A 14,456-nucleotide genomic window follows, 5' to 3' on the forward strand; every position below is an offset into this window, starting at 1 on the left:
CGGATGGGATATATCCAAGGTTATACGGGAAGCAAGGGAAGAGATTGCTGTGCCTTTGGCAACAATCTTTGTGTCCTTACTGGCCACATGAGTATTACCAGATGATTGGAGGGTGGAAAATGTTGTTCCTTTGTTTAAGAAAGGGAGTAGGGTTAACCCTGGGAATTACAGACCAGTGAGTCTTACTTCAGTGGTGGGCAAACTACTGGAGAAGATTCTTAGAGACAGGATTTATGGGCATTTAGAGAAACATAGTCTGATTAGGGACAGTCAGCATGGCTTTGTGAGGGGCAGGTTGTGCTTCACAAGCCTGACTGAATTCCTTGAGGATGTGACAAAGCACATTGATAAAGGTAGAACAGTGGATGTGGTGTACATGGATTTTAGTAAGGCATTTGATAAGGTTCCTCATAGAAAGCTCATCCAGGAAGTCAGGAGGCACATGAACCAGGGAAACTTGGCTGTGTGGATTCAGAATTGGCTCACCCTTAGAAGACAGAGGGTGGTTGTAGATGGAGCATATTGTGACTGGAGGTTGGTGACCAGTGGTGTTCCACTGCTCTGGGACCCCTGCTCTTTGTGATTATTACAAATGATTTGGATGAGGATGTGGAAGGGTGGATTAGTAAGTTTGCAGATGACATGAAGGTTGGTGGTGTTGTGGATAGTGTAGAAGGTTGCTGTAGGTGACAATGGGACATTGATAGGATGCAGAGCTGGGCTGAGAAGTGGGAGATGGACTTGGAAGATGGAATTTGAAGGCAGAATACAAGGTTAATGGCAAGATTCTTAGCAGTGTGGAGGAACAGAGGGATCTTGGGGTCCACGTCCATAGATCCCTCAAGGTTGCTGCACAGGTTGATAGGGTTGTTAAGAAGGCGTGTGGTGTGCTGGTCTTCATTAGTTGGGGTATTGAGTTCAAGAGCTGCGAGGTAATGTTGCAGATCTATAAAACTCTGGTCAGACCACACTTGGAGTATTGTGTTCAGTTCTGGTCGCCTCATTATAGGAAGGATGTGGAAGCTTTAGAGAAGGTGCGGAGGAGATTTACCAAGATGCTGCCTGGATTGGAGAACATATTTGAGGATACGTTGAGTGAGATAGGGCTTTTCTCTTTGGAGCGAAGGAAGATGAGAGATGACTTGCTAGAGGTGTACAAGATGATAAGAGGCATAGATTGAGTGGACGGTCAGAGACTTTTTCCCAGGGTGAAAATGGCTCATATGAGGGGGTACAATTTTAAGATGATTGGAGGAAGGAATGGGGGGATGTCAGAGGTCAGTTTTTTACACAGAGAGTGGTGTGTGCGTGGAATGCACTGCCAGCAAAGGTGGTGGAAGCAGATACATTAGGGACATTTAAGAGACTCTTAGATAGCCAGATGAATGAGAGAGAAATGGAGGGGTATGTGGGAGGGAAGGGTTAGCTAGCTCTTAGAGCAGGATAAAATGTCGGCACAACTTCGTGGGCCAAACGGCCTGTACTGTGCTGTTATGATCTGTTTTTTTAAAAATCCGGTAGATATATATACCAGCATTCTGTTGTTGTTAATTATTAATGGATGTGGTGTATATGGATTTTAGGGAAACTTGGCTGTGTGGATTCAGAATTGGCTCGCCCATGGAAGACAGAGGGTGTTGGTAGATGGAGTATATTCTGCCTGGAGGTCAGTGACCAGTGGTGTTCTGCAGGGATCTGTTCTGGGACTCCTGCTCTTTGTGATTTTTATAAATGACATGGATGAGGTTATGGAAGGGTGGGTTAGTAAGTTTGCTGATGATACAAAGGTTGGTGGTGTCGTGGATAGTGTAGAAGGTTGCTGTAGATTACAACAGGATATTGATAGAATGCAGAGCTGGGCTGAGAAGTGGCAGATGGAGTTCAACCCAGTTAAGTGTGAAATGATACACTTCAGGAGATCAAATTTGAAGGCAGAATACAAGATTAATGGCAGGACTCTTAGCAGTGTGGAGGAACAGAGGAATTTTGGGGTCCACATCCATAGATCCCTCAAGGTTGCAGCGCAGGTCGATAGGATTGTTAAGAAGGTGTATGGAGTGTTGGCCTTCATTAGTCGTGGTATTAAGTTCAAGTGCCGTGAGATGATGTTGCAACTCTATAGAACTCTGGTTAGACCATACTTGGAGTATTGTGTTCAGTTCTGGTCGCTTCATGTGGAAGCTTGAGAGATGGTGCAGAAGAGATTTACCAGGATGTTGCCTGGACTGGAGAGCATGTCTTATGAGGATAGGTTGAGCGAGCTAGGGCTTTTCTCTTTGGAGAGAAGGAGAATGAGAGGTGACTTGATAGAGATGTACAAGATGATAAGAGGCGTGGATCGAGTGGACAGTCAGAGACTTTTTCCCAGGGCGACAATGGCTAACACAAGGGGACATAATTTTAAGGTGATTGGAGGAAGGTATAAGGGGGATGTCAAGGGTAAGTTTTTTACACAGAGTAGTGGGTGACTGGAACGCACTGCCAGCAGAAGTTGTGGGGGCAGATACATTAGGGACATATAAGAGACTCTTAGATCGACACATGAATGATAGAGAAATGAGGAGCTATGTGTGAGGGAAGGGTTAGATAGATCTTAGAGCAGGATAAGATGTCGACACAACATTGTGGACCGAAGGGCCTGTACTGTGCTGTAGTGTTCTATGTTCTATTTAAAAAGGGAAATCATGGTCTTCAAATCTAGTGGATATTTTTGAAGATGTAACTAGTAGAAGCGAATGGGAAAACATTAATCTGGTGTGCTTGAGTTTTCAGAAGACTTTTGACAAGGTTCCACATGAAAGATTAGTGTGCAAAATTACATCAGATTGGGAGTGATGTAAAGCCACAGAAAGAGAACTGGTTGACAGACAAGAAACAAAGAGTAGTACGGGTCCAGTAGTAGATGTAACTAGTGAGGTACAGCAGTGTTCATTGCTTGGACCCCAGATATTCACAATACATATTAATGATTTAGATGAGGGAATTAAATGTAGTATCTCCATGTCTGTGGATGGCACAAAGTTGGGTGGAGTGTGAGGAGTGAGAAGGAAACAGAGAGTCTCCAATGTGATTTGAACAGGTTGAATGCATGGCAGACGCAGTATAATTTGGAGAAGTTATCCACTTTAGAGGCAAAAACAGGAAGGCAGATTGTTATTTGCCTGGCAACAGATTAGGAAAGGGAGAGGTGCAATGAGGTGTATCAGTTGATGAAAGTAAGCATGAAGATGCAGCAGGCAATTAAGCCAGATAATTTGAGCACAGAAACAGTAATGTTTTTATTGCAGTTCTACAGGGTCCTTGGTGAGACTAGACCCTGAGTACTGAGTGTGGTTTTGTTTTAATATCTGAGGACAGATATTCTTGCAATGCAAGGACTGCAGCTAAAGTTCACAAGACTGATTCCTGGGATGGCAGGACTGATGTATTAAGAGAGATATGAATAATTGGACATATTCATTGGAGTTTATAAAATGAGGGGAGACATTAAAACTTATACATTTCTTATGGGAATGGACAGACCCGATGAAAGAAAGATATTCCTACTGCTGGGGAAGTCCAGAATCAATGGTCACAGGATAGGGGATAGTCAGTTAGGACTGAGATGAGGACGGATTTCTTCACCTGAAGAGTGGTGAGCCTGTGGAATTGTCCACCACAAAATAAAACAGTCAAGGCCAAATCATTAAATATATTCAAGAAGGAGTTCAGTATAGTTCAAATGGCTAAAGAGATCAAAGCAGGAACAGGACACTGAATTTGGATAATCATCCATGATATTGAATAGCTTACTTCTACTACTTTCGATGTTATCTCAGTTTTCTCAGAACAAAAAAAACTGCAGATGCTGAATATCTGAAAGAGGAAATGTTGGAAATACTTAGCAGGTCAGCCTGTGATGAGAGCAAAGCAGTTAATGTCTAAGATCCATGACACCACATTACAACCTCAGTTATTTATATTTTTGCTAGGAGTGTTTTCAGTAGAGCTTTGAAGGCACTGTCATAATCTTCTCTGTAGGATACAGAAGGACAAGTCTGGACATGCAGACATGTGCACCTTTTTTTTGCCTTCAATTCAAACTGCTGTACTTGAATCAACTGAGAAGGTTTTCTTCAGATTCATGTTATCAATTAAATTGTTCTGATAAGCAAGTTTCTTCTTGTACCACAGAACCTGCCATTTTCCCTCTTCCATAATCAACTCAGCTGCCTTAAAGAAGATAAACCAAATCATAATGGATTATTGGTTATAAAGTAAAATTTGCTTCTTCTCAGAATCTGCAGAACCAAAACACTACAGATGATAATACAACAGTCCAAACAATGGTCCATTTATAGGGTCTTCCACAAATGAACTAGTTTTCTAAGTCATAAACCATAAAATACAGAACTCTTGTGCACAGAAATTCTAATTTTGCTTTAATACCTACCAAGACAAATTCAGAAATCCAAATACAACTCTCTAACTGGACTTCTGTCTGATAACAGAAAAGAAGATTTCAGAGTGAGATGCACTCTGAAGCTTTCCTGACTACCTGGCTGCCCCTCTTCCTTTGTTGGTGCAAATTCTAGCCAATGATTTGTACAAACAAGATCCTGTAAACAACAATGAGATTTTAAAACTTATTTGGTATTGGTACTGGTATTGGTTTATTATTGTCACTTGTACTGAGGTACAGTGAAAAACTTGTCTTGCATACCAATTGTACAGGTCAATTCCTTACACAGTGCAGTTACATTGAGTTAGTACAGAGTGCATTGAGGTAGTACAGGTAAAAACAATAACAGTACAGAGTAAAGTGTCACAGCTATGGAGAAAGTGCAGTGCAATAAGGTGCAAGGTCACAAAAAGGTAGATCATGAGGTCAGAGTCCATCTCATCGTATAAGGGAACTATTCACTAGTCTTATCATAATAGGGTAGAAGCTGTCCTTAAGCCTGGTGGTATGTGCCCTCAGGCACCTGTATCTTCTACCTGATGGAAGAGGAGAGAGGAGAGAATGACCAGGGTGGGTGGGGTCTTTGACTATGCTGGCTGCTTCGCCAAGGCAGTGAGAGGTATAGACAGAGTCCAAGGAGGGGAGGCTGGTTTCCGTGACGCACTGGGCTGTGAACACAACTCTCTGCAGTTTCTTGCGGTCCTGGGCAGAGGCGTTGCCATACCAAGTCATGATGCATCCAGGTAGGGTGCTTTCTATGGTGCATCGATAAAAGTTGCTGAGTGTCAACGGGGACATACCGAATTTCTTCAGCCTCCTGAGTAAGTAGAGGCACTGGTGAGCTTTCTTGGCCATGGCATCTACGTGATTTGACCAGGACAGGCTATTGGTGATGTTCACTCCCAGGAATTTGAAGCCCTCTCAACCTCAGTGTGTTATTATGTGTTATTATGTAGTTATAATAAAGAACTACAGTTCCCAGCAGGCAATGCAAGGGGTCACATGGGGGAACAGGAAGTGGCTGGAAAGAGCAGGAAAAAGCAGCCAGCCTGTCTGTTGTAAGTCTGTTGCAGCCTGTTGTTCTGTTATTTTAATAAATGTTCAGATGTTAAACCCACGCCAAGTTTGTCTCGTGATGAAGAACAAACATAACATGGTATCAGAAGTTGGTGTGAGGTCTGAACAAGGAAAGTAAATGAATACTGTGTGCAAATGAGAAAGAGACTCAGTGAGTATGAAAGAAAAGCTGTAAAAAGATGGAGAAAAAGCTGGCCAGTGTGGCGAGGGAGCACGTTGTTCCTGAAGTTCAGCAGTCACCGAATTTGCCAAGAGAGATTCAGGTGAGAGGCCAAGAGTTCCCGTTATGGATAAGCTAAGTTCTCCCAAGCCTGTGCAGTTTACTGGCAATCTAGCCGATAATTGGAAATGCTTCAAACAGCGATTCAACATATATTTAGATGCTAGTGGAGTGGGAAGGAACAATGAAAAATTGAAAACGTCTATTTTTCTGCACGTGATTGGCGAAGATACTTTGGACATCTATAACAGCTTTCAAGTTGAAGAGGCAGCTTTTGAGTTGGGCACCTTGATGGAAAAATTTGAGGAGTATTTTATCCCAAGTAAAAACATCACATTTGAGAGACGTAAATTCTTTTCCTGTGACTAGAAACAAGGTGTTAGCTTCAACCAATACTTAGCAGAGCTTCACACACTGAGTAAGTCTTGTGAATTTGGAGATGTGAGAAACTCACTAGTTAAAGATAGAATAGTTTGTGGAATTCCAGATAACGGACTCAGAGAAAGACTGTTGCATGAAAAAGATTTGACCCTGGAAAAAGCAGTGAATATGTGTAGGTCAGCAGAAACCACACGAGCACAAGCTAAGGAGCTGTACAGAGCAGACACAACAGTACATGCTGTGAAAACAGAGAAGCAGCTCCCAAGGTGTTTCCGAAAGCAACAGCAAATCAAAGAGGAAGGTTCAAACAGCAAATGCAGCAGATGTGGAGGTAAACACATTCCAAAGATGTGTCCTGCTTATGGGAAGTCCTGCAATAGCTGTGGGAAGAAGAATCACTTTGCAAGGTGCAGTAAAGCTGGGGCTAACAAGAGAAAGGTGCACACAGTTGATGAGAAAATGGAGGAATTCTGTACAGACTGTGGCTGCTGGTAATACAGGATGGACTGTTCCAGTAACTGTGAATGAGACAGTAATTCCATTCAAGCTTGACATCGGAGCTCAGGTGAATCTGTTATCCATGGATGATTATAAGACTGTCACAATAAAGAGTAAGATTTACCCTGTGAAGTTAAAAGTGACAGGCTACACTGGAGAGAAAGTTCCAGTAAAAGGGGGCTGTATGGTGATCTTTAAGCACAAAGGGAAGCACTTAAAATCACAGCTACTGATTGTAGAAAAGAGAGTACAGCCAATATTAGGTCTGAGTGCATGTGAAAAGCTTAACCTAGTGAAAAGAGTTTTCATAGTAGCTTCACATACCAAAGATGACCACACAACACTCATGGAAGAGTATGCAGATGTCTTTGAGGGGCTCGGATGCTTACCTGGTGTACACAAAATTCACATAGATCAGACAGTGGCCCCTGTTGTCCATGCATGCAGGAAAGTTCCGTTTCAACTTAGAGATAAACTTAAACAAGAACTAGCATGCATGGAATGAATGAATGTCATACAGAAAATTGAAGAACCAACAGATTGGGTGAGTTCACTGGTCATTGTGCAAAAGAAGGATGGAGCATTTGGGATATGTCTATACCCAAGAGATCTCAATAAAACCATCAAGAGAGAGCATTTTAAATTGCCAACACGGGAGGAGATCATGTCCCAGTTTTCAGGTGCTAAATGGTTTAGCAAGCTCGACGCATCATCTGGGTTTTGGCAGATGAAGCTTGATGAGGCAAGTTCGAGACTGTGTACCTTTAACACACCACAGGGAAGATATCGCGATCTTTGGCTGCCATATGGGATCCTGTCCGCACCAGAAGTCTACCAAAAAAACCATTCACATGATTTTTGAGGGCATACCTGGTGTCGGGACCATGATGGATGACATCATCATCTGGGGGTCACCAAGGAGGAACATGATACTCGACTGAGACAAGTGCTTGACGTGACAAGGAATGTCAATTTGAAATTAAATAAAGAGAAATGTGAGTTTGGTGTGAAGACACTGACCTTCATAGGAGATGTCATATCTGAAGAGGGAGTGAAGCCTGACCCAAGAAAGACGTCAGCCATTAAAAACATGGAGATGCCTCAAAACAAAGAGGAGGTGAGACATTTCTTAGGGATGGTGACTTACCTGGCTAAGTTCATCCCTCAACTGTCAACAGTGTCAGCACCACTTAGGTCACTCCTTGAGCAACAAAATGAACGGATTTGGTCTCATAAGCAAGAAGAGTGTTTCCAGATGTTGAAAAGGGTCCTAACTGAAGAGCCTGTGCTGAAGTTTTATGATCCAGAAAGGTGTATCAGGATATCAATTGATGCATCCCAGCACAGCCTTGGATCAGTACTACCGCAGCAGCATGAGGGCCAATGGCAACCTGTGGCCTATGCATCAAGGGCTTTAACAAGTGCGGAAGCCAACAATGCACAAATAGAGAAAGAGCTTCTCGCCACTATGTATGCATGTGAAAGGTTCCGTCAGTACATCCATGGGCAAGCTATTGAAGTGGAGACAGACCATAAACCATTGGTCTCAATTATGTCCAAACCACTGAATGACTGTCCCATGAGGATACAGCGCATGCTGATAAAGCTGCAGAAATATGATGTGAAGATGATCTAGACACCGGGAAAATATATGTTTGCTGCTGATGCTCTGTCTCGAGCAGACGACAAGACAGAAAAAAGTGACCAACAAGTTAATGCAGATATACAGGCCTATGTTGACATGATTGTCCACCTCTCTTCCAGTACCTCTGGATAGAACAGAGCAGATTTGGAAAGCAGCAGAGGCAGGTGAAACAATGAAAGTACTCAAGGATACAATATGGAAAGGATGGCCAGCAGCAAAAGATGACTGTCCAATGTGGATTCGGGATTACTGGGCATGCAGAGCTGAACTGTCAGTAGTGAAAGATATGGTTTTCAAAGGGAACAGGTTTGTGATTCCAGTGTCACTACGCAAGGAGATGCTGCAGAAGAACATGAAGGGTATCTTGGGGAGGAAAAATGTAAACGTAGAGCACGTGAAGTGATGTACTGGCCAAGAATGAACTAAGACATCAGCAGGACTACTGCTTCATGTGAAATATGCCTTACCTACGGACCAAAGCAGCAAGCAGAACCACTTACACGCCACCCTGTACCAGACAGACCGTATTTCAAAGTTGGAGTGGATTTATTTTCCTGTAATGGGAAGAGCCATACTGTTGTAACAGACTACTTTTCCGATTACCCAGAGGTTGCGACACTGCAATCGACATCCAGCAAAGCAGTTATCATGTTCCTGAAAGCTGTGTTTGCTAGGCATGAAGTTCCATGTGAAGTAGTATCAGACAGTGGTCCACAATTTTTGAGCAGTGAATTTGAATCCTTTGCCAATGTTTTGGCGTTTCGACATATAACCTCAAGCCCACATCACCCAAAATCTAATGGCCTAGCAGAGATGGCGCATTATCTCTGAAGATACTGCGCCATAAGAGATATCTCATTATCTCTTGAAGAAAGCGCAAGATGGATGAGAGAATTTCCATAGAAGTCTAATAATTTACAGAAGTGCGCCACTGCAGAACGGCCTTTCACCAGCCCAAATGCTGATGGGTCGACGCATACGCACTAACCTTCCAATACATGAAAACCTGTTGACACCTGAAGGAGCACACAAGGTCAAACAGGCTAAAGAGGAAGGGAAAGAAAAACCAAAACGGAATCACAACAAGACAGCGAAAAGCCTACCAGTGTTGAAGCCTGGGGATCAAGTGTGAATCCGAGATCATGATTCTGGCACATGGTCCATGCAAGGAGTTGTGCAAGAGGAAGTAAATCCACATTCATACCAGATCCAGACGGAGCGAGGGACACCTCTGAGGAGGAACCGTGTGGATCTACAACCACAAGCTCCAACCCATGGCTGTGACCCGTCTCCTGTCAGTACACCAAAGGGGCCAGCATATGGAGAAAATGAATATGTAGACCGGAGTTCCCAGGAAAACACCAATGTCGCAAATGAAAGCAACACAATTGGGGAAACAAGTACCGGACCGAAAAGGACCATAAGACCACCTCAGAGACTGACTGAAAGCTGCTGAGTGGACAAGGGTTCTTGGCAGGTTTATAAGGACAAAGTATTGTGTTTGTTTTTTTTAGAGGGGGAAGAAGTATTATTATGTGTTATTATGTAGTTATAATAAAGAACTACAGTTCCCAGCAGACAATGTAAGGGGTCACATGGGGGAACAGGAAGTGGCTGGAAAGAGCGGGGGAAAAAGCAGCCATCCTGTTGTTTTGTTATTTTAATAAATGTTCAGACGTTAAACTCATGCCAAGTTTGTCTCATGATGAAGAATAAACATAACACTCAGCACTCTTGATACAGACGGGTGCATGTACACGGCCCCATTTAGGGTTTAAGTGTTGCCTGGGAGAGTTTTATCAGAATGTTCTGACCGAAGATCATCATCGTTGTACATGAGCTTTCTTTCTCCACAGGAGCAGCCTGGTCTGTAGAATATTTCTGACATTGACACGAGAGACTCAGATGCTGTAATATGGAGCAAAAATAAACTGCTGAAAAAAAAACTCAGCCAGTCAAGCAGCATCTGCGGAGGCAAAGGGTGCCTCCACAGATGCTACTTGACCCGCTGAGTTCTTCTGGCAGTTTATTTTTATCTAGTGCATGTTTCTCTTTCTTCCACCCCTGGGGAAGTGCTCCCTTAGTCTTTTTTTTTCGAAATAATGTCGTGGCATATCTCATCTCCGTCTGAGAAGCAAGAAAAAGGGCCTGAATCTGTGATGCGCGATGATTCTAATCATTTTATCGGGCAATTGCGACGGGCACTACTCGGTGCGAGTTGCTCCACTGAGCCAAGCCAGGAAGGAGTTGCTCCAGGTGGCAGTGGCCGTGGAGTTTATTTACTTCTGAAGAGTCTGTGCCTCCCTTCTGCCTCCTCCTTTGTGCCAGAGCGCGGCCCGGAGGCGCGCCTTACGTCGAGCGTAATGCGTGGGGAGAGAGAGTGGGGGAGGTGGGGAGGTGGTGGTGTGCGGGCGGGAGGGCGGGGATGGCTGGCTACGTGAAGGCCGGCGAGACAAGGACAACGTTCTGAGAGTGGAACCTGTCGGGGTTCGAGGTTCGGGAACGTCGGGCGGTGAGTGCGCAGCGCCGAGCGTGCTGCAGGGCCAGGCTCGGCGAGCCACGTGATTCCCACCAGATGTATGTCATTTGGCCACCGACTCCCCTTCATTTGGACAGTTGGGGGGCCAAAAATCTCCAGACATTGAAACAACCGGCGTGGTTTTGAAAACGGACTTTCCAGTTTATCCATTTCTTCGCACTGGGGACGAACTGAGTCGTTTTATTATCGTTGCATTGGGGGAAAAAAATCGTGGGATCACCATCGCGAGATTATTTGTATTTTTTTACATGCTGGAAGGTGCAGAAGGAAATAGTGTCGGCTTAATGTTGTACTTGGTTGGCTTGAAAGTAGATATCATAGGCTTGAGGTATATTTTTTGCAAAACTGGAAATGGCAGTGAGTAAGGGAAGGGCTAGTTAGCCACTTGTTAGATAGGGTTAGATTATAGCGAACGAAATAATCTACCGGTTGGTTTATTTGTATTCATTTCATGTCTTATCATTCTTGTCAGGACATGAGTGAGGAAACCAGCTTCTTCTTGGCCCAGTGGCTCCCGGCAGCTGCTGCTTATCCTCGTTATATCTATGAGTAATGGCCCAGACGATCAGTCCATGAACCCCCAGCTACCACAATAGTAACCGTCCAGCGTCCTCTCTGTTTCCTTCATCTGTCTCGTATCCATTTATAGGTACTGGTTCACAAACAACATCGGTAAGATTGCTTTTAACACTTCCCTTTGAATGAGGGTTCAGATATTCTAGTTTAGATACTGCTCGATCTCATTTCCCAAAACGTGGGCATGGCAATCAGGGGAAAATCTATCAGAAATTATCAAAATAATAAAGTGAGTTACTTTTGCAGTCGTGATAAGGGATAAAGTGTACCCTTGCACGTGTAAACGGCACACATTCCAAAGGTGCATGCAGGCTGAAACTGTAAATTTAATCAATGTTTTATTTCTGTCTTTTGTAATCCCGGTAAGCTTTTTTACTCCGATTTTAAGAAAATAGAAATAAAAAGTAGCTACTCAATTTGGGCGTGTACTATTTCGATATCTACGCTGCTCAAGCTTCAGATGCAAGTTTTTTTTATATCGAAGTTGGTTTTCCCAAGTGAACATTTGAAACTATTTTTCTGGTAAATGATTGTAATATTACGTCCCACAGATCTTCAGATTTTAGTTCTAGTTATTGTCAATGTAGGATATGGCTTACTGTAGTTTAACAAAAAAAGTGGAGAGATTAATGTTTCATGTTTCACATCTAATTTGTAAAATAAGGGTTCATTATTTAGACCTTGGCATATGATTCAGAGTTGCACTAACTACTTCCAAACAAATATCCCTCCGTACCCAAAAATCCATTGATCGTCACCTTTGGTGTACTCAATGTCTGACTACACGCAGCCCTTTGTAATAGGGAATTTGAAAGATTTCTAAACTTCTGTAAGTTCTCCTTGTCTCTCGGACCTTAACCTGAGACTTTGTTCCTTAGTTATAGATTCTCCGGCCACTGCCCCTCGGTATCACTCTGAGTGTGTCTAAACTGGCTATGTCTAAATGGAGATTTACTTCAGTGCAAATTTTAAAGCATTCCAGTGGTATATACCAAATAATTTAATAAACTTTATTTTTAATGTTTCGAAAAGTGAATGTACTTGTCTGTGTTCAACATAAATATTTTTTACAGTGTTCAAAGGGCACTCTCCTGCAGTTTTTGTGCAATTCTCGGTCAACAGTATTAGTTAAATGCTTCTAGCTGCAGATCATACTCAAGTAATGGAATATAACTATAGCCTCGGTGTAGCTGAATATTGGTACTTGTGATAAAGGTGCCAAGTTTATTTCTGAGGAGACTTTTCGGTGGTATACTTTGGGTCTGATTTGAATAGATTTTTGTTTTACACAAAGACCTTGGACATTTACTGCTTTGTTCCCTTGGTACTCTCGGTTGTCATTTCAAACTCTGCAACTGCTAAATTTTACTTTGTGAAGTTCTGTATTGCAAAATTAAGCAAGTATTTTGTGGACCAGTTGCAAATGTAGTGTTTTAACTTTTATGACCAGCTTTTACATGTGATGGATATAAATACTCTGTTAAGAGGCTCCTTTGGCTGATGTCACCAGTCCTTTTGTACTCTGATATGTCAGGTTATCGCAGGGCATTTAAAACTTTGTTGCCAATTAAATTGATAACCCTCTTGTTATGTCTTTGCATAATTCATAATAGTTTTAATTTTCTTGAATTTTGTACAAATGTCTCTTATTGTTTCTACAGGGTCAGACAGCGGTGGTAGAAGCATGGCAATAACTCAAAAAGAAATACTGTATAGCAGCTGGATATTGGTGAAAGGGGCAATCCGATTTGCTTTTATGGTCATCAACAATTTGGTTGCCATTCCATCCTATGTTTTGTATTTCATAGCCCTTCAGCCATTGAAATTATTTAACAGTAAACTGTTCTGGCGTGTAGAAGGAATAATGTTCAAATGGCTGCTGGCTATGGTGTCATCATGGGGTTGGACAGCAGGTTACACAGGTAAGACTTTGGGAAATGTGTGTAGATCTTGCACTGCTAAGTGAAGCATATTTTGATATATTTGTAGTGATTGTATCTGAACTAAACCTAGGTATCATTAAAGGGATAACAAATGGACTTCATTTTACACCTCAAAACTAGCTCTTAGCTATTCTGTTATTGAGAGGGTTCATAGATAGCTTAGTCCATTAATTTGTTAGTTAGTGATGTAGTAAGATTGAGAAGCAGTGAGAACGTTGGCAGATTTTTTTTTGTTTTGTTTCTCCACTTGGGCAATATCCAGTTTCACTCAGCATCTTATGTTGACACTCCTGAATGAAGTAAGGGACTTGTGGAGAAATGTACAGTGACTGCACCAAGCAAACTTGTTTGAAGATTTTTTTTTTGTAAAGTTAATTTCTAAAGAGTAATGGGTGAAAGTTACGACTTTTTCTATAATGAGCAAACCACTTTACCTATAGTAATTTTTCTTTGGAATCTAATTCTTTTGGAATAATGAAATTCATAATTTAAGAAAAACAGATGTGAGGATATGTAGATTCAAAATCTACTACTATTTCCAAGCTTTGTAACTACTATTATTCACTGCCTTTGTTCCTGTCAGGTACATGGAACTTCTTGCTTTCTTAAAGTCTGCTGATAGCTTGTTCTTTCGAATTTTTTTCCCCTTTTTGTTTGTTCTGTTTGGCACATCTTTTTTTTTCTTGGCTAGTTGCTTCATCCAAGTCTTATGTCCCTGATTCTCAAACTAGCCACAAGGAGGTATAAAGAATATGACCCTACATTACCCTCTATCTTCTCTGTTTCCCATTGTTCTGGAGAAATTATTAAATTGACTGTCAGTTGTGGAGAAAAATGAAGATTTTGCCATTTTAGCAGAACTTTATGTGCATGGGAATGCATCTAATAGCATTAAAAATACTCAACAGGTGAAGTGACACACATGGAGAGAGAAACAGGTTAATATTTCAGGTCCTGAAACAGCACTTCTTGTTTTTGTATCTGATAGCATTTATATGGTTGAAAGTAATTGTAACGGTAGTAATTCTGTATGTCAATAGCCTTATAAAAATGTAAGATATTAAATGCAAAAAAAACTGATAGTATTCAATGACACCCTTATGGAATTTGTCTTGTCACATGCCATATTGTACCAT

At 42.1% G+C, this 14,456-nt stretch overlaps 1 protein-coding gene across 3 annotated transcripts in view; it reads left to right on the forward strand.

The window, feature by feature from the left end:
* The first annotated feature begins 10,664 nt into the window (after window positions 1-10,664).
* Window positions 10,665-14,456, forward strand: part of lpgat1 (lysophosphatidylglycerol acyltransferase 1) — a 57,363-nt gene continuing 53,571 nt past the window's right edge. The window contains exons 1-3 of one of the 3 annotated variants that reach the window (XM_052010895.1): window positions 10,665-10,774; window positions 11,274-11,473; window positions 13,039-13,299. In XM_052010895.1, coding sequence (XP_051866855.1) covers window positions 13,062-13,299 — 238 coding nt within the window. In that variant the 5' untranslated portion in view covers window positions 10,665-10,774; window positions 11,274-11,473; window positions 13,039-13,061. Of the gene's footprint in view, window positions 10,775-10,844; window positions 11,130-11,273; window positions 11,474-13,038; window positions 13,300-14,456 lie in introns of those variants that run through there. The other 2 variants (XM_052010896.1, XM_052010893.1) reach the window with 2 other exon arrangements.

The sequence above is a fragment of the Pristis pectinata genome, chromosome 3 (genome assembly GCF_009764475.1).
Source record: "Pristis pectinata isolate sPriPec2 chromosome 3, sPriPec2.1.pri, whole genome shotgun sequence".
Lineage (NCBI taxonomy): Eukaryota > Metazoa > Chordata > Chondrichthyes > Rhinopristiformes > Pristidae > Pristis > Pristis pectinata.